Source organism: Onychostoma macrolepis, chromosome 03 (genome assembly GCF_012432095.1).
Source record: "Onychostoma macrolepis isolate SWU-2019 chromosome 03, ASM1243209v1, whole genome shotgun sequence".
Taxonomy (NCBI): Eukaryota; Metazoa; Chordata; class Actinopteri; order Cypriniformes; family Cyprinidae; genus Onychostoma; species Onychostoma macrolepis.
Genome location: NC_081157.1, coordinates 17,311,029 through 17,337,113, shown reverse-complemented (window position 1 = coordinate 17,337,113; position 26,085 = coordinate 17,311,029). Strand labels below are relative to the sequence as shown.

General features: G+C 38.5%; 1 protein-coding gene and 1 pseudogene across 2 annotated transcripts; both read right to left on the bottom strand.

Moving 5' to 3' along the window:
- The window catches only part of LOC131536622 (NACHT, LRR and PYD domains-containing protein 12-like), a 43,113-nt pseudogene extending 34,748 nt beyond the window's left edge, over positions 1–8,365 (bottom strand).
- A 718-nt stretch (positions 8,366–9,083) lies between these two features.
- Positions 9,084–24,684, bottom strand: im:6904045 (protein NATD1). 2 transcript variants are annotated; one of them, XM_058769646.1, is made up of 4 exons: positions 24,258–24,684; positions 23,881–23,999; positions 22,194–23,799; positions 9,084–10,083 (listed from the first exon to the last, which is right to left on the bottom strand). In XM_058769646.1, exons 1-3 carry the CDS (start codon positions 24,418–24,420, stop codon positions 23,680–23,682), a joined length of 402 nt encoding a protein of 133 aa, XP_058625629.1. In that variant the 5' UTR covers positions 24,421–24,684; the 3' UTR covers positions 9,084–10,083; positions 22,194–23,679. The 2 variants fall into 2 exon arrangements, with proteins under 2 accessions (XP_058625629.1, XP_058625630.1); XM_058769647.1 differs by lacking the exon at positions 9,084–10,083 and adding an exon at positions 19,096–19,217.
- Positions 24,685–26,085: the final 1,401 nt, after the last annotated feature.

Here is a 26,085-nt window from a genome sequence, read left to right as displayed (position 1 = left end):
AAAAAAAGTTTGTCGTCTAACACTGACAGTGGGAAAAGTACATCTTATCTCTTTTTTTAATGAAAGACACCTGGCCTAGTAAGTGTTTTAGGCATACAACTGAGGGTGAAACTGTGTGTCTGTTAGTGTCTGTGTTACAAGATGACAGAGGAAGGGAGAGATGCTTTCTGGGAGGTGTTTTGGTGACCAGATGGGGAAAATATGACATACAGAAAAGCAGATTTGGAAACTAGCTGGGTCACACAAGTGCCTAAACGGAGATCTCCAGCTGTCATGCACTAATCAATGGAGATATGCTACAAAGATGACCATGTTTGCCTACTTTTCAAGTAAATCTATACCTGATCAGAATCATGAATCCTGAAGTAGTGATGTAAATTGCTGATTGCTGATAGGGCCGTGACGGTGGAAGATTTCTTCACCACCGCAGTGGTAATTGACCAACTACCGACGGTGACGCTGTGTTTATATATTATTTATAAAACGGTTAGTTCCATTCCTCGATTCTGATTGGTCAGCAGTTGTGTTTTATTCACGATACAACACGGCTATGACCGCTTCACCCAACCGTTCTGTGTATCACTGAGCAACACCCTTAGCAACATAAACAATCAATAATATAGCATCAAAACGGTTTCATTTATTATGTATTTCGGCAGAATTAACTGTTTGTTATTTATTTAATGAAGTATGAGGGACCCCTGCTAGCGTTATGTTGCATCTTTCGTCCTTAATTTTGAGACCCTGCCCTTCCCCGTCTAATAAACACTTCTCATGTCGAGATATGTTGATGTGTGTGCGGTGCGCCTCTGAGTGAAAGACTGCAGTTTCCGAAGTGAGGAGGGAATACTACTGTATTTATTAGTTTTCTGTTTCAGGTATGATTCTGTATGTCCATCAGTTTACACTGTAATGCTTGCAAACTCGCGTGGTGCCGCGAATCGGTCTGTTTTAAACTAAAAGACTGAAAACAGACGTATCCTCATGCTGAAGAGATAAGCAGATGTTAATGAGAAAATATTATATATGGTGTTAAAACAAACGACACAGCGGATGATAAGACCTCTGTTTTTATTTAATCTCCATTAGATGAGAAGCATGTTCGGAACATTCTCTTGCCGTTTACTGTTGCTGTCAGGAACTATTTTTTAGTGTAAGGACAGCATTTAACAAACTTCTCAAAAAAAGTAACATTTCAAAACATAAATTTATGGTTTTACTATATTTTTTTTATTGTATGGTAACCGTTTTATAAACGCAATAAGGTACTCGAGGCCGTGCTATATCGTGAATAAATCACAGGTGAAGGGGTTGCAGGCACTCGGCTTCGCGTCATGCCTAACAACGCCCTTCAGCCATGATTTATTCACGATACAGCATGGCCTCTCGTACCTTATTGCTTATATATATATATATATATATCTTTTAAATATAATTTTGAAACAAAAAAATTAATAAATGCGGGCACGGCTCAGACATCTATTAACAAACGTACGTGTTTATTATAGCACTTCCGTCCGTGAACAAATCTGTATTGGCCTGATAACAATTAGAACGTAAACACTAATGCTTAAGCCTACCTTGGCTTTTATATAATGTTCGATTTAAAATTCCTTGACAGAAGAACAAACATGTTGATATTGTCCGGTTTAAGGGAGGACCTCAATGGTGTTACGATGTTTCCAGCCGCACTGAGGTTCAGATGGTGTGCTTGTTGCGCAAATACATTTTAAGCAACTGTGGCCAGGTATCTTGCTTCATTATTCCACCACCAAGCAAGCAGGCCTTCACTGGAAATGCTTAAGGAAATGGAAACGGCATTTATGGTGTTTGAGGTAATTCGTGAATTTTGTGAATCAACAGTCTAAATAAAAAAATGTTCAGCTAAATGGTATATGCTATAAATACCGAATTCTATTGTAACTGTAACTATTATTGCACTTGCATACAAAACTTTGTATTTTATGCTTGTTATAGAGTGTGTGACGTCACACGCATTACTGCCGGTGGCAATCAACCACCTCGGTGGTGACGCGGTTGTCATGGAGACCATCACAGCCCAAACTGCTGCTGTATGTGATGTGAGCAAAGCGGCCTATGAACTCCTTGCTGAGTGTTGAAACTGACTTCTGCTATTAAAGGGGTGGTTTACTGCTTTTTTTCTTTGCTTGATTGTGTTTATGGGGTGCAATATAACATGTCTTCGTGTTTCGTTTGTTAAAAAATGCCTTATTATTCATATATTTCACCTTTATTGTAAGCCGCTTTCTCCTCTGTCATTTGAACAACCGGTTGACTTCCTGTTTCTGTGAAACCACTCCCTCAGAAACGGGCGATGGGCTCAGATTGGTTAGTTGTGATCGGTGTGTTGTGATTGGCTAAACTGCGTACTGCACATTGTCCGGAAACTTCACGCCCATTACCTTCACGGGCGACAGCTGCATGTGCTGCGGTCAAATGTAAATAATGGTGTCAATATTGCTGTATCAGTTTGAGCCAGAATCAGACTCAGAAAGCGGTGAAGAGAGTCAAGCAGAACTTCCGCAAGCACGGCTCTTACAAACGTTTCTGAATGAAGTTTGCTGTTGTGATTACATATCATTTTCTGAAGTTTGTACACGTTTGTCTTATACACACAAAATAGCCTCGAACTAACTGGCTACTAAAACCAAACAGCGTTGGCTTGTGTTTACGTTCTTGATCAAATCGAAAAATTACATCAAAGTATACATGGAAAATACATTTACAAAATTAGTACATAATTACAAATTCGGGTCCAAAATGTTTGTACGCGTTTGTCAAAGACACACGAAACATCATTTAACTAACTGGCTACTAAAGCAGCGTTGGCATTTGTTTACAACCTTGATAAAACTAAAATATTACGTCTGAAATTATACATGCAAATACATTTAAAATTATGAAATCTTACTTACAGGTTGTGGCCCAACAACTGCTGCCTCTGGTTTTAAAGTTGGAACCGCTCCATGTTTTAGTAATAGTTTCTGCATTGATCTCGTGTAGATTCTGGAAGCTGTCTTCCGTAAAATGCGCAGCGCAGAGAGCTAAATTAGATGGGCTTTACATTAGGATTGTAATTGTCAGGAACATAATCAAACATAAATTTTAACCATTGTTGACGAACTACAGCATCTGTAGGAAGCCCGAACACAGAAGACCTGACAGCTGGGTGAAAATAACACCGTTTCGACGGCATGACTACAACTCTCCACTACAACTCTTCCTCTTCGACACAGCCGCAGAACATGGCCTTGACCCCTTTTTTGCATGTTCCGGAGGGAGGGGTTTGATGGGTTTATTACGTATGCAACCCGGGAAGTATCTCGTTGTAGTCCCATATGAGTCATTTTTGTAGGCATTAAACTTCCTGATTTTTAAAAGACGATATCTCTGCTTACGTTGAACTTTCAGCGCAGCAACTTTGAAGATACTGTTCATGCACCAACAGCAACATTACACACCATTTAAAACGAAAAAAGTGAAATCGCAGTAAACCACCCTTTTAAAACTGCAAAGAACATTCTTTTGCACTTTCAGATGCAGTCAAGCTTTAAGTTCTCCTGGGTTTTCTGCCAAAATAAAAGCTTTATGGTTTAACATTTGAAAGCAAAGAAATTTACAGCCATAAATTAGTATTGCAATTTTTGCAAATTATTATTTTTATTATTATTATTATTATTATTAAATGGTCTTCATATTACATTACAATAGGGAGTGGTTTCATATCTTTTTAATATTATTATTATTTTATTTAGCTGATCTCATACCTTATTGTTGTTTCCACTTTAGCTGAAGCAGGGGCGTAGCGTCTGGGTATGCACATGCATATGGGCCCAGGCTGACTGGGGGCCCGCCGAGGGGGACCTTTTAATTAAAATGAGGTTATGAATTCATGGCCATATATAATTTACATAATTTCTTGTGTGCATTTGTTATACTGCTGCTGTAAAACTGCGTAATTTTTTTTTTTTAAACTACTGTACGTGCAAACACTGCATTGCCACGGCCAAATAAAATAATAATTAATAATTAAAAAATAAAAATCACTTGTGTGAGGCTGTATAATGCGTTGCTGTATATAAAGCACACAACGAAGGATTAAAGAGTTCTCTAATAAATCCAAGGACAAAACACAGGGGGAAAACAACAACCATACAAACATAATACTGGACAGAGAACATCTCGGTTACGTATGTAACTCTCGTTCTCTCTCGTGTACTCGCCCTCAAGTAGCCAGTGAATCAGAGAGACTCCTCGGTGTCTCGCTTGCTGCGCCATTCCCCTCTACGGACCGGATACATACACTTATTCAGCTCTTCAGTTCAGTTCCCCCACAAGGCGAACCCTGTGGAGTTCCTCTGTCACCCTCGGCAGCCGGACGTGGCGGAGCTTCCCAGGTGAAAAACAAGTACACTTCCATAATATACTTAAAGTGCTCTATTTTCGCGCACTAATTTTGTACTTAATATACTAAAAATGATCCTTTTAGTACTTCTTAAGGTCAACTTTAGATCAGCTAAGTGTACTCAACTGTGCTATTTTGAGACACCATGAATATGAACTAAAATGCACTTTTAACATACTATCTTTGTATTTAAAAAATGTATTTAGCTACCACTTGTAGTACACTTGAACCCATCTTTCATACACTAGTACTCTCAAGTGTACTACAAGTGGTAGCTAAATACATTTTTTAAATACAAAGATAGTATGTTAAAAGTGCATTTTAGTTCATATTCATGGTGTCTCAAAATAGCACAGTTGAGTACACTTAGCTGATCTTAAGTTGACCTTAAGAAGTACTAAAAGGATCATTTTTAGTATATTAAGTACAAAATTAGTGCGCGAAAATAGAGCACTTTAAGTACATTATGGAAGTGCACTTGTTTTTCACCTGGGTTTGAGAGTAAAAAAACAAAAAAACATGTTCATGTTTTTTTTTTAACTCTCAAAGCTTTGGAACCCACTGACCGCCGTTATATGACTGACAGACTGCAACGGTTTGAGTTAAAAATCTTCGATTGTGTTCTACTGAAGAAACAGTCACCTACATCTTGGATGCCCTGGGGGTAAGCAGATAAACATCAAATTTTCATTTTTGGGTGAACTATCCCTTAAAGAGCACTGTACTTATCGACAGAGTTCTCAGCTCTGCAGACTGCAACGGCTCAAAGGGAGCCCTCTGCAATGCCGTAAGCACCAGAGGGAGCTCCCAAGAGGGTACTGGGTTAGGGCAAGGAGGATTTAGTCTCTTCGCGCCCCTCAGGAACCTGATGAACAGCTCGTGCTTCCCCAAAGACTCACCGTCTACAGGATCGTGATGTGCGGCAATTGCGGCAACATACACTTTCAGGGAGACAGCCTTTGCTCCAACTCCTCCTTGAGGAAGGAAAGCACAGCTCTGATCGGGCATCTCCAGGGTCTTCCCAGTGAGAAGAGCACCATTCAACGAACAGGTTCCACTTCAAGGTATAGGCCACGTTCACACAGCAGAAGAATACGGTTGTCAGTCCTGTATTTGAGTCCTTAAGACGTTAAGTTCACACAAAGTTTGGTTATTTGACAACCGCATTCTGTAACCAAACTCACACCTGTAAATTTTCAGGCATTCTCGGAACACATGCTCTGTGTGAACGGAACAGGACTGGACAACTAGTTGTCCGTCACATCACACAGTAAGAGAGAGCCGCTCTGCCACACAAACGCGCGTCTACCGTGTGTTACGTGTTTTCGGTAACCTACAGTGACGGAGAAATGAGCTGAGTTTCATCTGAAAGTTTTAGATCCAGTCAGTTTTCCACCGGAGCCGCTCCCCTTAGTTTTTTGTTCTGTGTGGGATTCAAATACTCTGCTCTCCACCCAAATTTAAAAGCTGCTGTGGCTTAATGAAGATTTGATGAAAGAACTCGCGACTAGATTGGACTCTTGTCATGTCAGAAGTGATCAAACTTTCAGTATTTCTTTGATTTTACTTTGGTCAGTGTCGCTATGGTTACTGGTGAGGAATACAGGCTTGACTCCTGTTGCACGTTCATACAGACAGTATTCCAAACACAACTGTAAGCTGCTGTGTGAACGAGACATTTCAAGACTCACACCTGTAAGTAAATGCGGTTGTCAATCCCAAAAACTGACAGTGTGAACATAACCATAGGCGCGCCTCGTAGAGGGTGCTCTTGCCAAAGTGATGGTGTCTCCACCGCCTGGGGTTGATCACCTAGGACCTCAAGGAGAAATCGAACATGTGTGGAGCCAAGTAATCAAAAAACCATAGAAACTAACAAGGGAAAACAAGCAGGCATACTGAAATGGGAAGACTGAACCAAAGCAGAACTAAACAGAACTAACACGTAACAAGTTGGTAGCTAGCAAGATAAAAAGACGACTTTTCCAAACGACTTTTTTGCCCCCCTGAAGTAGGTGCGTGCCGCCGGAAGGGGACTCCATTTGTAGGGACGTTCCAAACAAAAGTGAACAACTGATTCCCTTCACGAAGGGCCCTTCCAGACGTCTGTTAGCAAAGGGAACATGCAATGGTCACTTCACGGAAGTGATTTCCGTTTGTGATCATGTGATCTTCAGGTAGGAGATCTTGTGATGTGTTTTAAAGCAAAGTTGGTGTTGATTTTCGACTTCACATACAAACGCAAGTAGAATAGGCTAATTAAATTTGTCTATTTTAATGTAATACAAAATATATTTATCAGTAATAGAACGTTTTAAGGGTTAAGAAAGTTTAGTTTGAAAAAGTTTAATGGTAAATAAGACACAATTAGACAATATTTGAATAAAATAATAAGAAGAAGAAATATTTATTTGCAACAACTGATGAATTACTGAATGCTGCACACATGCACTGCGATGTCAAGGTAACATCTGGTCAGTCATTCCCTTCACCAAGGGGATTCCAATCGCTTATTCCAGACAGTAATGCCCTACACCCTAAAAAGACACTGCCCTTCGAAGGGAGTAGGGCATAGGGATGCTCACTTCTGTTTGGAATTTGCCCTGTATCACAACTGTATCACATCTATAGCTTTAGCGACACTTGCACCGTTTTAATTCTTTCTATCATTTTAATTATCTTTTATCAAAAGACTATCGAAAGTCACCATTCTTTCCATTGAGAAGATACATGAAGCCTTAAATTTTACACCACAGACATTGTGGATGAATTTGCCAAAAGAAAGGCCCAGAGAATTAAATTAAATAAAACTAAAATAAGTGAGCCATTTTTTCTTTATTTCTGTGTTTTGGCGATTTGGACCACTGTGTGTTTGGGCCGTGTGTTTGCAAGTAATTTAGTATATATGGTGGCATTTTAGTGCCATAATATTTTTGGAATAAAGTCAAAATTAAGAGTTGTGTTATATTGAGTGAATAAAGTTAATTAATCTGAAAATTCCACCTACTCAAAAAAAAAAAAAAATAAAATAAAAACCTCTGTGGCTAACTGACTGATTATGAAAATAAAACAACATTATCAAAATTATATTGTTGCCATTTCTGAGGTAAATGTTATGCTATGATTGCTTTTAACTATTCACAAGCTGTTTTATTGACGATTTTTTAAACACTGATTGATCGATTACGAGACATCCGTTTTATTAAGTTGTTATGATTTTTTCAGGTGAATACAATGATCTCACGCCACATTAAAGAGTGGAAAAACACATTTATTGTTTGTATTTCATAATGAAATTGACAATTTAAAGGCTAAGATTTGTGTTATATTAAAAGTAACAAAACACATTTATTGCGATTATTGGGTGGCTGGCTCACTACAAATAATGAATAGACTTGAAAGCAACTAAGCATTTATACACAGCTGTTTTATTTACCTGCAGAAAAGACAACAATAAAGAGCATTGGAGGCCACATTAACCTATAACATTTGGGGGGGCCCATACAAATATGTTTGCATATGGGCCTGGGGTTGATTTGCTACGCCACTGATAAATTTCTTAGCATGGTTTTCATTTCAGTGATCATGCAAGTAGGTCAGGTATTTAGGTAACTAGGTATTTAACTAGTTAAATGACTCTAATGAGGAATCTTTATTATTATTATTAAAATATTAAAGGAGAAGAACCTCAGTAAGTAAATCATCATTTAAGAAAAAAAAGAAGAAAAAAAAAAAAAGAAAATCACATCCATTCTCATGATACTCACTCAGGGTCAAAGGCAACAGCAGGTCCATCACTGAGATGAGGGGGCTCAAACATGGATCTGTTACTCTTCACAGACACACAGCTGAATCCTGGAGATGTTGCTCTCTGAGCATCAACATCACTGAGATAAGGGGGCTCAAACATGGAGTTGTTACTCTTCATAGACACACAGCTGAATCCTGAGATGTTGCTCTCTGAGCATCAACATCACTGAGATAAGGGGCTCAAACATGGATCTGTTACTCTTCACAGACACACAGCTGAATCCTGGAGATGTTGCTCTGAGCATCAACATCACTGAGATAAGGGGCTCAAACATGGATCTGTTACTCTTCATAGACACACAGCTGAATCCTGGAGATGTTGCTCTCTGAGCATCAACATCACTGAGATGAGGGGGCTCAAACATGGATCTGTTACTCTTCACAGACACACAGCTGAATCCTGGAGATGTTGCTCTGAGCATCAACATAACTGAGATAAGGGGCTCAAACATGGATCTGTTACTCTTCACAGACACACAGCTGAATCCTGAGATGTTGCTCTCTGAGCATCAACATCACTGAGATAAGGGGCTCAAACATGGATCTGTTACTCTTCATAGACACACAGCTGAATCCTGGAGATGTTGCTCTCTGAGCATCAACATCACTGAGATGAGGGGCTCAAACATGGATCTGTTACTCTTCACAGACACACAGTTGAATCCTGGAGATGTTGCTCTCTGAGCATCAACATAACTGAGATAAGGGGCTCAAACATGGATCTGTTACTCTTCACAGACACACAGCTGAATCCTGGAGATGTTGCTCTCTGAGCATCAACATCACTGAGATAAGGGGCTCAAACATGGATCTGTTACTCTTCATAGACACACAGTTGAATCCTGGAGATGTTGCTCTCTGAGCATCAACATCACTGAGATGAGGGGCTCAAACATGGATCTGTTACTCTTCACAGACACACAGCTGAATCCTGGAGATGTTGCTCTCTGAGCATCAACATCACTGAGATGAGGGGGCTCAAGCATGGATCTGTTACTCTTCACAGACACACAGCTGAATCCTGGAGATGTTGCTCTCTGAGCATCAACATCACTGAGATGAGGGGCTCAAACATGGATCTGTTACTCTTCACAGACACACAGCTGAATCCTGGAGATGTTGCTCTCTGAGCATCAACATCACTGAGATGAGGGGCTCAAACATGGATCTGTTACTCTTCACAGACACACAGCTGAATCCTGGAGATGTTGCTCTCTGAGCATCAACATAACTGAGATAAGGGGCTCAAACATGGATCTGTTACTCTTCACAGACACACAGCTGAATCCTGGAGATGTTGCTCTCTGAGCATCAACATCACTGAGATAAGGGGCTCAAACATGGATCTGTTACTCTTCATAGACACACAGCTGAATCCTGGAGATGTTGCTCTCTGAGCATCAACATCACTGAGATGAGGGGGCTCAAACATGGATCTGTTACTCTTCACAGACACACAGCTGAATCCTGGAGATGTTGCTCTCTGAGCATCAACATAACTGAGATAAGGGGCTCAAACATGGATCTGTTACTCTTCACAGACACACAGTTGAATCCTGGAGATGTTGCTCTCTGAGCATCAACATCACTGAGATAAGGGGCTCAAACATGGATCTGTTACTCTTCATAGACACACAGCTGAATCCTGGAGATGTTGCTCTGAGCATCAACATCACTGAGATGAGGGGGCTCAAACATGGATCTGTTACTCTTCACAGACACACAGCTGAATCCTGGAGATGCTGGAGTGTCAACAGGAGCCCCCTGCTTTCTCTCCTCACACACACTCATTTTACATGCTGCTCTTCTGCTCCTCTTCTTCCTAGAAAATAAACTTGATTTCAGGCCTGTATGTGGAAACAGAAAAATGAAGTTAAGCGTAAGCTCTGTTAGAAAGGCTCTAATGGCACGTCACTATATAAGCACTGCACTCACTGTTTCATTTTTGCAGTCGTTGCTGCTGACGTTCCTACTCAGTCAGGGAAACTAGCTTGAAACTTTAGCCCGGGATTTCATGGTTCATAAAATTACTGACATTTAATTTAAATTTACCTTCTGTGATCGATTGCGTAAAGGGGGTCCCTTTAACGATTCCAGCTATTTTATTAATATTATGCAACAAACTAATCACACAGTAAACATTTGCAGTTGTTTGAACATCCTACTATGATGTAAAAATGATGTAAAACCCGTTTTCCAATAAAAGAGAATATTTAATGACGTGTTTTTACTCATTCACATCCAGTGTTTGAAACAATTGCCCATTGTTATCTGATATGGCTTAATTTCATGAGAATTAATTATAGACCAATATAATATTTTATGCTGTTAAAGACTGTTGTTTGCATTATAATTTCTTGTAAAATGATCCGATGTCTAGCATACTGTTAAGCATCAGTTGTCTAATCATCATATGTTTGTCTTTGTTCCTTCAGTCATTATGTTCTATCAATATTAATTGCAAAACGTGTTCAGCATTCTCCAACAAATATTTTATATTTTCATAAAGTGCTAAAGTGCTAAAGTCATAAAATGAGCAGGACATTTTATTTAACGTAGCTTATGACTTCGGCAGGCATGTATCATCATACAGTGCCTAGAACTCTCCAGCGCCCCACAAGTGTCCAGTAGGGGTGTGCGATATTGGAAAAAAAATTATATCTCGATTTTTTGGGGGGATTTTTTCAATAACGATAATTAGACGATATTTTGCCGAGTGTGTTATTGTGCTGATATCTGACTACCATGGACAGCTGCAGTTTTTGATATTTTTCATATTCTGTGTGGTCATATTTTTCATATTCCTTTTATGGGCAATTTTACTTTTAATAAAGCCATTTTTCCCTAAAAGTGTGCATCTTTTGAATCAAATTGTTATATTTAATCAGTCAATTAGCATAATAAGACATTTAGGCTGTTACCAAACAAATGAAACCAGTATCAACAAAATTAATCTCTGCAGAAGTTGCATCTGAAGTGGCATTTAGATGCATTTACACACCGTTTAATGCAGCTCAGAGGGACATGGAGTGCTTTAACCTGCAGTTACAAATGCATAATGTTTTGATATTTTAAACATAAAACATTGAATACTGATATTTGAAATTATTTTAAAATGAAAAGATACTTTGAATGTGAAATTAAAACCGCCAGCAGGTGGCAGCAAGTCACTGTTAACAAGTGAGTCATTGCGACTGAACCGAATCATTTAATGGTCGATTCATTCAGGAACGAAACAACATCTTCATGTTGCTCAGAAACGCAAAACAGTGCTGTAGCTAAAAAAACGACAGATCATTTTCATGTTTTTGCCACAAAATTACATTTTATTATGTACGGACAGCACATACTCTCTCTCCCGCTCTCCCTCCCTCACAGACTCGCATACATTTTTTGCACACACGTTAACACATGTTGTTAGCGCTACTCTGACGAATTTATCAGTAACGTCAACTTAAAAACTACATGACTTCTCACAAGCGAGGTAACAATGGTGCTGTTCATGAAGAAAATGAACTTAAATTTCACTAATAGTAGAGACACTGCTGCCGAACACTTTTAAGAGATGCACAGACTCACAGAGGTAATCTCTCTCTCTAATAACTAAGATATTAACTGCAGTCTGTTATCAACGGCTCAAGCCTCCGTTACTAGGTTTAAAATGACGTTTTGGAATTAGCAACGAAGGCATTGTATGAGATGCAGAAAAAATGAATCCTACTCGTTTTAAGTACAATGTGCATGTGTGAGGGGTGGGGCATGGGCATAATAAAGATAATGAAAATATTTGAAGACTGTTGTGAAAATGAATGTTAAAAATCTAAATATGACATGAAAACATGTCTATGAAAACATGAACACATGATTAGAACACTTTTAGATTATGATTATGTTGCAGCAATTTTGCATCTAAAAAGGAATAGCTGCCTGAAATGAAGCTGACTTTATGCCAATAAACTGAAGCCCGTTCTATGACACTTCCTATGATATTAATCAGATAACTTAGATACATAACATAGATGTAACATTACAACTTGTATCTGCACAAAAGGATGCAAATGCCAGTAAACTTTAAGTTACGTGCTATAGCGAGAGAGTGAGAGAGAGAGAGGGAGAGAGAGAGACTTCTACCTCGCAGAGACATGCCACAAAGGATCATCAACGCCATTAACACAGAGATGGCTAACATCTGTGCACCAATACCGAATGTTCACATAGCCAAGCATCAGCAAATCACACATCAGCATCTCTACGACCATATCCACATCCACCGAGAGAGCACGAGACTGTTTGCAAAAACCATCAAGGCATCGACCCTGAACAGCCCTCAGAAGACACATCCGGACCGTGAGGAGAGAGCTGGGCAGCTTCCCGGCAGCTACGCCGCTGTAGATCAGACTCCACTGACCTCATCCAGATAAAAAACATGCTGAAAATTATATGTGATAATCTATTAACTTAAGCACACGATGGGTCTATAGTCAAGAATGATCATTATTTCTTAATGACTTGTTATTTGTTTATTTATTAACTTATTTGTTTTGCTTATTTAATTGTTTATTTTTGTAACATTTGTAAAATGGATCCACTCACTGTATTTCTCTATATTCTCTATATTACCTTTTTAATTGACTCATCTATATATTTACATGATTGTGTCATGAACTCATACATTATTCTGGTAATTACAATAATACTCAAAGTCATCGTTTAAAATCACATTACAATATTCAAGGGATGTTCTCTTCAGCTTTTGGGGAGAAAATTACTAACTCTGATTTTGTTAATATTGTATATAGTTCAGATCAGTGGGGATTTCTTTAAGACTGCAAGCTCAGCTTCCCCTATAATGTCAAAAAAATTAATGGTAAAATATGTACTATTGTGTTAACATTTTATTGACTAAAAATGCGTTAGAACACGTTCATCTCGAAGATGAGTTCGTTCAGAATCAGCTACATACAGCAGGTCGCTGACTCGATTTCCTTCTCATACATTCCCGGAGCTTCAGTGTATTTCTCTGTTGAAGCTGAGCGTCCGTCCATTGACTTCAATGGGGCTGCTTTGAACAGTTTTTTTCAGCGCTTCCAAACTAGACGGTCATTGGATAAATGCTGCGATTATGTCCCGCCCCCGGACGCTCAGCGTCTCTGGGGGTGAATGGAGGAGTGGGCTGGCCTGGACTCCGGGCTTCTGCGTGATGATTGGAGGGTCTGTATCTCCTTTTGATTGACAGCGATTGTGTACAATAAAAAGTCGCTGACGCTAAAGCTATTCGAGCTCAGTCCCATCGCGACTTTGCACTTGGTTCTTATCAATCATTATATATATTTTTTTATTTATTTATAATGTTATGTTTTAATATACATGCTGCTAACTCGGAAATTTCAAGATATGCGAGCAAAAAATGCTCCTGACACTTAGGCAATACGACACGAGCAAGAGTGCTGTTTTTGTTTCGTTTCTGTGTTTGATCCAAATCCGCGTCGATTTGGGCGAATCACTGATTCACTGAGCCATTCATAAAAACAGTCATTTGATTCGCTCCTGAAGGATTCAGCCGTTTTGAAAGAATCATTTGAATGACTCAGTGATTCAATCACGAACGTCTGCCACCTGCTGGCCGTTTTTAAGTTTCCCGTCTAAAAGTAGGCATATTACATTATTTTCCAACATATTTCTATATTCAGAATTTAGTATTTAAAACATTAATCTCATAACATTATTTATGAAATTATAAATACGGTCTAAATGAATAAATGCCACATCTAAATGTCACTTCATGCAGCTTCTGTGCATTATTCAGTGCTAAGATGAGTTTTGTTTAGATCATTTCATGGATAACAATAGCCAGTCATTCATTCACATTAAGTATTCAGAGAATAATATTGTCTGTTTTCACTTACATCTATTTATTTATTAAATTTTGATTCATTTTGTAGAACTGAATTATAAATTAAGCTGGTATAGTATTGTAAGACATTTTTATGGTATCGTGACAACCCTATTATACACCACATTCTTTGTTTCAGTTTAACCTAATTCTCACATTTCCTCTGTCGAGTTTAATATCTTTTTTTTTAGATTGTTTGTTCATTCATTCATTCATACAGTAGGCTAGGCTAGCGTCACTGGAAAAGACGCCTAGTTGGTACGAAAGGGTCATAGAGCATTTTCTTGAAAAGGAACGTAGGGCAGGATTTACGTATAAATAAATGGACAATTTTTTATGATGTAGGCCGAAAATGAGCTTCCCCTCTTTGAAAGACCAGCAGCCGCCACTGGTTCAGATATAATTATATTACTTAAGACGTGGAGTCGTTTAAGACTCCAAATCCTACACCCCTCCAAACTACAGAGAGCTACGTATACCATCAATCAAACAGCCTAATGTTAAAAACGGAAGAGATTCAGGAGGAATCATAGTTTGGTTCAAAAACAATCTGTGGCAGTATATTCAGTCTGTGAAAAAAGGAAAAACACATATTTGGATAAAACTTAAAAAAGAGATTTTGTGTTTAGATGAGGACCTGTACCTATGTGCCACATATATCCCCCCACGTGAGTCGCCTTATTATAATGAAGACATCTTCTCAACTCTACAGTCAGAGATCATATACTTTCAGTCTCTAGGCCCAGTGCTGTTAATGGGGGATCTGAACGCTAGAACAGGGAGAGAAGCGGACTACATTAGTTCAGATGGAGATAAATATATTAACAGTTCACATACGTACCAACAAAAACATTTTACTAAAGCACGACAGAATTATGACAACACAGTAAACAGACATGGAAAACAGGTCCTGCAGCTCTGCAAAAGCCTGGGTCTAGGGCCTGTCTCCTATCTGGGCAGCAGCACAGTAGATTACACCATTACGGATCTAGACCAAAGTAAAATCAACTATTTCACAGTGATGCCACAGCTACCGTTTTCAGACCACAGTCACATAGTCCTCAGTCTCAACCAGTCAGTGAATCCTCTGCCATCTTCAGAGCAGAAGGTCAAACTGTACCCCCTCCCCTCCAAATTTATATGGAGTAAAGACAGTCCTGCCCAGTACGAAGCCGAGCTCCACAGCACTCATGTGAAGAACATGATAGACTCATTTCTACTGACTTCATTTGGTGAAGAGAAGAAAATTATCAATTTAGCAACAGAACAATTAACTACAATTTTCTCTACAGTGGTCAGAAAAGCCCTGAGAAAAAGAAAACATTACAGATGTAAAAAGGAAATTGCTAAAGCTGGTTGGTTTGATAAAGAATGCCAAAAACTAAGAAAAGAATTACGATCACTATCAAATAAAAAAAACACAGAGACCCTGCAAACCTACAAACACAAGCCACATATCAACAAACCCTTAAAAGTCACTGCTAATACAGAAAAAAGCTGATCACATGAAAATAAAGCTCAACAAGATTGAGGAGGCAGTCCATCAAAATTCTTTTTGGGAATTATGGAATAATTTAGATAAATCCAGAGAAGCTAAACACATTCCCATCCACGACCCAAACATCTGGACTGAACATTTCGGAAAACTCTATTCACAAAATGAACCGACCCTTACCCAAAAACATCTGACCTCTGAACTACACGACCTAGAATTCACCATTAAAGAGCAGCTAAACCATCTAGACAAACCCATAGCATTAAATGAACTAATAGACAAAATGAAATCCCTAAAAAATAAAAAATCCTGTGGCTTGGATGGAATATCTAATGAGATGCTGAAACACAGCGGCTCCAAACTGAAAGATGCTATTCTGAAATTATTCAGTCTCTTACTAAAATCAGGACACTTTCCTGAAATCTGGAAAGAAAATCTAATAACTCAATATTTAAACAAGGTGAGAAGTATGACCCAAACAATTATAGAGGCATCACAGTCAGCAGCAACCTCAGAAAACTATTCTGCTCGATTATTAATGACAGATTAGTTCAGTTCATTCAAGAACACAAAATTATAAACAACTGTCAAATTGGATTTATGCCTAAACAAAGAACATCAGATCACATTTACACACTCCACACTCTCATACAAAAACACGTTACGCAGACAAAACAAGGAAAAATATTTGGTTGCTTCATTGATTTCCAAAAAGCCTTCGATTCGGTGTGACACGATGGACTTTTCCTAAAACTTATCCAGAGTGGAACAGGAGGAAGGACATATACAACGGGAACAAATGCTGAGTCAAAATCAACGACAAACAAACCGATAATTTCAGTCAGACGAAAGGAGTCCGTCAAGGCTGCAGCCTCAGCCCGACTCTATTTAATATCTATATTAACAAACTGGCATCAGCACTTGATAAGTCCTCTGGTCCTGGTCTGACCCTCGAGGGCAGAGAAATCAAATGCCTCCTGTATGCAGACGATCTTCTGCTCTTGTCTCCTCATGAAGAGGGGCTGCACCAAAGCCTCTCCATTCTGGAAAAGTACAGTAACGATTGGGCCTTACCGATAAACATGGAGAAGTCAAAAATCATGATCTTTCAGAAAAAGCCTCGTCTTGCTGACAAAAAATATGAGTTCACAATTGGAGGAACAATTCTTAATCACGTCACCTGTTATAATTATTTGGGTCTGACGATCTCAGTCTCTGGACAGCTCAATACTGCAATCAAAGATCTGACGGATAAGGCACGCAGGGCTTTTACAGTATAAGACGACCCCTGTTCAAATTCAACCCACCCATTAAACTGTGGCTGAAAATCTTCGATAGCATCATCAAACCCATTCTCCTCTATGGCTGTGAAATCTGGGGCCCCAAATTTAAATTAAACTATGAATCATGGGACAAAACCCTGTTGAAATTTTCCACCTTGAATTCTGCAAAAGCATCCTGGGAATTCACAGAAACGCCCGAATCTCGGCTGCAGGGCAGAACTGGGCAGATTCCTCTGCTCTCTGAGATCCAGAAGAGAGCAGCGAAGTTCTGGATCCATCTTTCAGACGCCGACAGATAGCTGCCACCACAGTGCTTTCACTTATCGGCAGAAACACCCAGAGACTGACCACTTTCACTATTTAGTGGAAAAACATCAACTCAATTCCACAATTCAGTTAAAGAATTCACAAATTAAAGAAACAGAAAAAATAACCCAGGAAGAATACATTCATGATTGGCAGCAAAAAGTAAAGAAATTAACTTACTTCCACAGTATAAAATCTGATTATAAATTAGCGCCATACCTGAGCAGTATTAAAGAGTATGGTCAGAGAAAGCTGCTGACGAAGTATCGTCTGAGTGAGCACAGTCTGTGTGTGGAGACGGGCCGACACAAGCAGAGCTGGAGAGCCAGAGAGCTGCGACTGTGTTCTCACTGCACTGAGGGACTCGTAGAGGACGAGCTGCACTTCCTCACGGAGTGCAGCAAATATAAACACATCAGAGATGCCTATTTCAAACAAATAGCTCTAGTTTCACCTGAATTTAACCATAAAAGCAACTTAGACAAACTCTGTTATATTCTGGGAGAAAAGGAAAAGTGTATCCACCTGGCAGCGCAGTATGTGTCCTCCTGCCATCAAATGAGGGACAAAGGCTGATCCCCCCTTTCCATTTATAACTGCTCTCTGTATTCATTTAATCATTTATTTATTTTTTAATTATAATTTTTTTTTTTTTTACCTACATGTATATGGACATATGTGTTTCCTCATGATTTTATTTATCTGTATAACATATGTATTGCTTTGGCAACATTGTGATGCTACACAGTCATGGCAATAAAGCTAATTTGAATTGAATTGAATTGAATTGAGAGAGAGAGAGAGAGAGAGAGAGAGCTCTCCCTCCATTATAAAAGCTGAAACACGGGCAAGAAAAGCAGATCGAATTTACTATAGATTTCACATTCTATAAAGTTTTCATTATAATGCTTACGGCATTAATGTTTATGGCAGATTTGTGCCATATTTTCATCAAGTGACTCCTGAAATCGCCTGCGCATTTTTGAAGTCATACGAAGTACGAAAACCATTTTAATTGAAGCATTTGAGCATAAAACTGAACACTGGTAATATGCAGTGCATTCAGCATGTTAATAAATGTTAAAGGGGTGGTTTACTGCTTTTTTTCTTTGCTTGATTGTGTTTATGGGGTGCAATATAACATGTTTTCGTGTTTCGTTTGTTAAAAAACGCCTTATTTTTCATATATTTCACCTTTATTGTAAGCCGCTTTCTCCTCTGTCATTTGAACGACCGGTTGACTTCCTGTTTCTCTGAAACCACTCCCTCAGAAACAGGCAATGGGCTCAGATTGGTTAGTTGTGATCGGTGTGTTGTGATTGGCTAAACTGCGTACTGCACATTGTCCGGAAACTTCACGCCCATTACCTTCAGGGGCGACAGTTATGTGCTCCGGTCAAATGTAAATAATGGTGTCAATATTGCTGTATCAGTTTGAGCCAGAATCAGACTCAGAAAGCGGTGAAGAGAGTCAAGCAGAACTTCCGCAAGCACGGCTCTTATAAAACGTTTCTGAATGAAGTTTGCTGTTGTGATTACATATCATTTTCTGAAGTTTGTACACGTTTGTCTTATACACACAAAATAGCCTCGAACTAACTGGCTACTAAAACCAAACAGCGTTGGCTTGTGTTTACGTTCTTGATCAAATCAAAAAATTACGTCATAAAGTATACATGGAAAATACATTTACAAAATTAGTACATAATTACAAATTCGGGTCCAAAATGTTTGTACGCGTTTGTCAAAGACACACGAAACATAATTTAACTAACTGGCTACTAAAGCAGCGTTGGCATTTGTTTACGACCTTGATAAAACTAAAATATTACGTCTGAAATTATACATGCAAATACATTTAAAATTATGAAATCTTACTTACAGGTTGTGGCCCAACAACTGCTGCCTCTGTTTTTAAAGTTGTAACTGCTCCATGTTTTAGTAATAGTTTCTGTGTGAATCCGGCATTGAACTCTGAACTCTCTTGATTCTGGAAGCTGTCTTCTGTAAAATGCGCAGCACAGAGAGCTAAATTAGGATTGTAATTGTCAGGAACATAATCAAACATAAATTTTAACCATTGTTGACGAACTACAGCATCCGTAGGAAGCCCGAACACAGAAGACCTGACAGCTGGGTGAAAATAACACCGTTTCGACGGCATGGCTACAACTCTCCACTATAACTCTTCCTCTTCGACACAGCCGCAGAACATGGCCTTGACCCCTTTTTTGCATGTTCTGGAGGGAGGGGTTTGATGGGTTTTTTACGTATGCAACCCGGGAAGTATCTCGTTGTAGTCCCATATGAGTCGTTTTTGTAGGCATTAAACTTCCTGATTTTTAAAAGACGATATCTCCGCTTACGTTGAACTTTCAGCGCCTCAACTTTGCAGATACTGTTCATGCACCAACAGCAACATTACACACTATTTAAAACGAAAAAAAGTGAAATCGCAGTAAACCACCCCTTTAATATCCCAACGGATCCTATCTTAGATTAATCAGATATGTATGTAGCTAAACCAGACATCACTACGTGACTTTGTAGCCATGCTTCTCTCTCTTCTCACGTATATACTTTGGACCACAGGCTGTGGCAAGCTAAACTCAGAGTTTAGGGTGCCGCCCAAAGTGCTGCTATAACCAATCAGAAAAAAAAAATAATAATAAAAAAAATAAATAAAAAAATCACAATCATCGTTTTCATGATCGATCGTCGCTCTCACAGCCGAGTACTCGATCGCTGTTGCACTTCCCTGTTCCTTACTTATATTTTTGCTTTCTTTCATCATAAAATATAGTACGTTTCTCTTGACTAGCCACTGGTGGTGTTTTTAATTGTTTTTCTACTATATCTTTGGCTTAAGTCTTCACAAATACTTCCCATCATATAACTGGCCTATCATAGCCTTTCATCTCTTTGTTCACAAGCATGGCCTATCGTGGCCATCAGGTAAGATTGATTATTGTTTTATGTAACAGGGCAGGCGGTTTCCTTCAGAGATATTTTCACACCAGGCCGTGTTTTGACTTTGTTTTGTTTGTTTATTCAATGAAATCATTCCCTTACAAAGTTTAATCATCACATTAAGCCATATCATGATTCTTGTCTTTCCGTCCTCAAGTTTCAAGACATCTTGAAATTATAATAAAGTCTTTTATTGTACCATTTAAGTCTTTTTATGTCCTTAAATTTGAAGTGACAATGACGATTAATGACGATTAAGTTTTTGCGTGGGGGAAACGACACGTCAGATTCATGACATTCCATTTTTAGTAGCATGAAAAACAAAATTGTTATTCAATTTGGGATTAAAACATACAGAAACGTGCAACAAACATTCCCCATCACTGAAACAGATGATTTCAAGTCTACCACTGAATCTCACCGTCTAGACAGCTAAATGAGTTTCTTGTTTAGGCTACATCATTTCTGCACCGTTGTTTATGATGAAAGTGTTGGAGAGAGTGCAGAATACATTCAGTGAGCGCATGATCTGAACACAACTGTAGCGTTTTGTGGATTTTTCCTCACTGGTGACTAATCTAAACGCCTCTGAATGGCCATTGCATCCATGCGCTCAACACTAACGTGTGTGATTTGTTATAATGCTCAACGCTGGGGGAAAAACGTGCATAAAGAAATCTGCATTGTGAACGGATCTAAATGTATGCCGCAATAAACACTTTTCATTCATTTTCACATTTCACTTTAATAGCAACAGTCTTAAAAGATTTAGTTTTACTGAGCAGGAGCATTTTTGTTTACCTTGTATGTGACTCGAAAGCGCAGACTCTTCCATGAAAAAAAAAGAAAACAGACTTTACAGGAGGCTACTCAAGTATTTAGTTTTAACCATAATTTGTATTTGTTGTTTTCAAGCCATCACTGACTGAAGCAGCAAAAAATGATGAACTATTCAGTAAGAAAACGAATTATTATGAAACCAATGCAACTGCATTTAAGCACTTTCAAGCACTTTCTCCAAAATCCAAGCATTTTTCAAACCTTAAAAACACTACATTAAAATTCAAGCATTTTCAAGGAATTCAAGGACCCGTACGTTATATTAATGCTTTTAAAAAATATTTTCGGCCTGCCAGTATGTCAGTGAATTTAAACTAATGCTTGCATTCAGAGTATAGGTGCGTGCGTGCATGTGTGTTATTTGGCCAAGTGCCACTAATGTTGTGTTTTTGTAATGTTAAATAAAGGAGTTAATATTTAAGTATTATTGTTATTTTTTCCTGTGGTATCGAGTATCGTGTACTGTTAGTGGTATCGGTACCGACTACGAGATTTTTGGTATTGTGACATCCCTACTGTAGGTTGAAGACAGAGAAAGTAATTTAAGAAAATACTTAATTGCATTTCACATACATTAGATTACATCACATGTATATATCACAGTTATACTACATTAAAATTGTTACCAGAAAAATGTTTTGCCAAATCAACAAGAGCTCTTGAGTGGAGCTCCACTCGTCCCTTAAGTCTGTAGCCAGCCCCTGTTGAAGTCTTCAGAAATCACCGTTAACAGATGAAAGGACAGTACGAGCCTATCGGACATTCAAACTAATGTTTTATTGTGAATTTGAGATTGAGTTTAAGAATGCTGTATCATTTCCGTTTGTGTAGGCCATGATTTTCAAGCTGGTTTGGCGTAAGGCCTATTTGATAAAAACGGAGAATATAACGGCCATTAGCGCGAATGTTAAACGTATGTCTAATATAAAACTAATTAACCGCAGTGTTGAACTTTTAGATGTGTTTGATTAGGATTGGGGAGACTCGCACAGAAAGCACAAATTTACAGGCCTAGAGTCGGGAGCTGTCCTAACAGCGCTGCTCTCGTCTCTTTATCAGCAGAATAAACGAGAAGCATCTTTAACGTCTTTGAGTTCAACAAACGGTCTGTTTAGACGCGAAATGTCCTTATTGATATTACATCCCAATGAAACGTTTTAACGAACTTACCTTTACATGTTATCTAGTCTTTGGATGCGATCGCTTTCGGTTTCTCTTTGAGTCACGTGACTTCAGCTTCATTCAGCGACGCACTGAACGTGATGACATATGAATCCATGCTACGTGCTATGTCCCTGCTACAGGTGTAAATTAATCAATAATAAAAGTTACAAATGACAAACAATAACAATCACAGTATTTACTCATCTCAAAAGCAAAAATCAAAATAAATCACTTTTTTAACTGACAGATAAATTGACCAGTGAATTAGAGCAATGTGAGACATGTGATGTTTGTGATGTATTCATGCAATAAAATGTGAATTTAAACTGTGAAATTACATTTTAAAATATAAAAAAAAGTCCTATTTTACTCATGGCTTTTCAAAATATAGTGCATTGATTTGGAACACAATAATCTTGTTGTGCTTCAGATGATGAAAACAGTGAGTTCAATAATAATACTTCCAGCAGAGTGATCTGATCTCACTTAATTATCCTAATATTCAAGACACATGGAATCATTGAATAACACCCATGAATTACATTCAGTAGGCCTTTTAAATTAAAAAAATACAGTAGTAACAACATGACTCTGTGGTTGCTAGGGTGTTGCTAAACAATAGAGTAGTTACTAGGCACTGAGATGGTTACTTGATAGATTAATCAATATTTTTTAATAGAGGGGGAAGTTAACAAGTCTGGATGGCAGACAAGTTTAGAATAAAATATCTGACCCGTCTAATATTTCAGCATTGTTAGAACTGGATTACTGCATGGATTTAGTCATTCATTCATTCATATGTTCAATCATTAATTATGTATTGTCTTGCCAATAACCGGTCTGAATTTAAATCGCTGCTTAAAACTCACTTGTTTTCAGAATGCTACCTTTCTTAAGTTGATTTCTGTTTATTATGTTATGTAATCTATATATTACTCTATATGTCCGATTTTCGAATTACTTTCTGTATTATTGTTTGATGTTACTCTCACACTTCTGATGTTTATTGTAAAGTGTCCTTGAGCTCTGGAAAGGCGCTATATAAATAAAATGTATTATTGGGGAAGTCGTGGCCTAATGGTTAGAGAGCTGGACTCGCAATCCAAAGGTTGCGAGTTTGAGTCTCTGGCCGGCAGGGATTGTAGGTGGGGGGAGTGATTGTAGCGCTCTCTCCACCCTCAATACCACGGCTGAGGTGCCCTTGAGCAAGGCACAGAACCCCATAAATGGGTGCCCACTGCTCCAGGTGTGTGTTCACTGCTGTGTGTGTGTGCACATTGGATGGGTTAAATGCAAAGCACAAATTCCAAGTATGGGTCACCATGCTTGGCCGTTTGTCACGTCACACTAAATTATTTAATTGTTTCTCTTTTGTACTCGTAGGCTCTGACATCTACTCTGTTCATCCTGTCATAAGACTACAAGGAGTCCGGTTGTAAAGGAGGTAAGACATATGTAAAATCATTTGTTAAGATATTGTTTAATTCTGCCTTTATTTATCTTCAAAGTAAGCCTTGTATCCAAGATGTGGGTTTTCATCTACATATTTTCTAATGTACCAACAGGATATCCTCGCTGTCAGCTTTTCTTCAACAACAAAATCCAGAGCAGCCTGAAGAAGAAAAAAGTTCATTACTGAGTTACAGGAAACAGCAGAACATGAAGAACTGAGGAAGCTGAAGAGTGACTTCACCTTTGCCAGGTGAGCTGCTACACCTTTACCCCTGTGTGATTCAGGAACCTCTGTAGAGATCAGCTCCACCTGCTGATCATGACTGACAGTGTACTTCAGGATTGCGCTACTCACTGCTCCTGATTCACATGACAAGGGAAATTTTTATTATATAATGTCATTGTTATTGTTGTTATTGATACACAATCACGTGGAATTTGAATCGAGCCTAGAGTCCGTCTAATAACCTAGAGTGCTGACTAACTAGTGGTGAGCACGTTGTGAATCATCTGTTTTGATGGTCAGAAATGCTGTCTAAATAAGCAGCTCACTGTGTTTTGAGAAACAACATGGAAAAAGTCATGAAGCATTTGAAGCATGCTCAAATTTTCTCTTACCGCCGCAGTCAACTGTGAAACGCTGATTCTGTCTATCGTGTATCACATTTGTATTCGAGAAGTTAGTGCATCCACAACATGTGCCTTTGCTGAGTCGCTGACTGTTTTTATATCCTTGAGTGAACCGACAGATAACGCTTTGAGACGATGTGTAGCGCGCCATGATGGGACGCCACCGAACCGTAACAGTCCAGGGTTGCCAGGTTTCCTCAGCAAATCCCGCTCAATTGCTACTCAAAACTAGTCCAATCGCTTTTCAGTGGGGATTCCCGGTAAAAAATCGCGTTCCGGTGGGGTAAAATACACGTTTTTTGTCCCCCTGATAAAAGTCGCATTCCAGGAGCTAAATATCACGTTCCTGGGGTCGATTCAACCCGCGGACATGAAAAACATCCCGCGGAAAGAGTGTTAAAGTAGCCCACTTCCGCGGGAAAACCGCGGACTTGGCAATACTGCAAGAGGAGGGTGCTAAAAATAATATTTATTCCTCTCACCAACACCATCTGACCAACACCAATGAATTACTGCCTTAGATCCACACATGACATATTTAAATATTACATATGCATTTTAAATACACTAGGAATAAAATAATAAACTAGATTAGATAGATAGATAGATAGATAGATAGATAGATAGAAATTTCTAATTTGAGCACTAGGCCTACAGCACAGTGACATATTCTTTAATTGTATACAAAACCTATAGGCCTGCAGTTTTTTTTTTTTATTATTATTGTTTAGACACTAAAAGTGGTACTTGAGGCACATTACATGCTTTAAATTCAGTTTGTTATTGTAAAACAAACTTTGCAAAACTGGCATCAAATGGGTTCTATCAAATACCAACAGATAAAAAAAAAATCAATTAGTGACTGACTCTGTTAGAAATCTTATAATGGGCCATGTTTGGATCTTCCAACTGTACAATAATACAAACACAAACCTCAAAAACAACACAAAAATGGGTCACTGAGCACAAAACCAAGCTTCTGCTGGCCGTCCCAGTCCTCTGACCTGAACCCTGTAGAAAATGAGTGAACTGAAGAGAAGAAGCACCAACATGGAGCTGGGAATCTAAAGGGTCTGAAGTCTTGGATGTCTCCACCTGTAACGCTGGAACTGGGGAGGAAGGATGTCATTAATTTTCACAGCCTTCTTTGATCATATTTACCAAGGGTGCCGATATTTTTGGCCATGACTGTATATATATATATATATATATATACACACACACATTGTCATTATTGAAGATTTAGTGCGGGAGATGGAACTAAATGAGTACAGAGTTATTCCAACGGTAAGTTTACCAACGATACCTTTATGGATTTTACCACAACCAAACATTGATTTATTCTTATTGGAAGCAAGACAGGCTGCAGATCAGGAGTTACTAGAGGCAGAATTGACAAAACAATATATTGGGATTAATTATGAACAGTATGTTCAAGTTTTTACAGATGCATCTAAGAATTCACAGAATGGTCAGGTGGGGGTAGCGTATGTTATTCCAAGGTTGAAAGTGTCAGGAGGGAAAAGAATATCAAATCACGTGTCAGTGTTTACAGGAGAGTTGCTAGCAATTTTGATAGCAATGAATAAAATATATGAAATGGGGATAAATAAAACATTAGTATGCTCAGATTCAAGTTCAGCTTTATAGAAACCATCACAGAAATTCCAGTGGTTTCCATTAAAATACCATTATAAACCATTAGCTTTTTGCAGAAAAATCATTATAAAATTCATTTTTGTAATGATTTTACATTTTTTCCAATAGGATTTAACATCCCACCAATAGAATCCATCACATACCAGTAGACACCATT

What these genes read in the sequence shown, in the direction of transcription:
- im:6904045 (XM_058769646.1), bottom strand. Translation starts at nt 24,420, where the DNA reads ATGGCGCGCTACACATCGTCTCAAAGCGTTATCTGTCGGTTCACTCAA. An exon ending in TTTCACAGTTGACTGCGGCG is followed by an intron (nt 24,000 to 24,257) that starts GTAAGAGAAAAT and finishes CATGTGAATCAG; the next exon opens with GAGCAGTGAGTAGCGCAATC. An exon ending in TAGCAGCTCACCTGGCAAAG is followed by an intron (nt 23,800 to 23,880) that starts GTGAAGTCACTC and finishes TTTCTTCTTCAG; the next exon opens with GCTGCTCTGGATTTTGTTGT.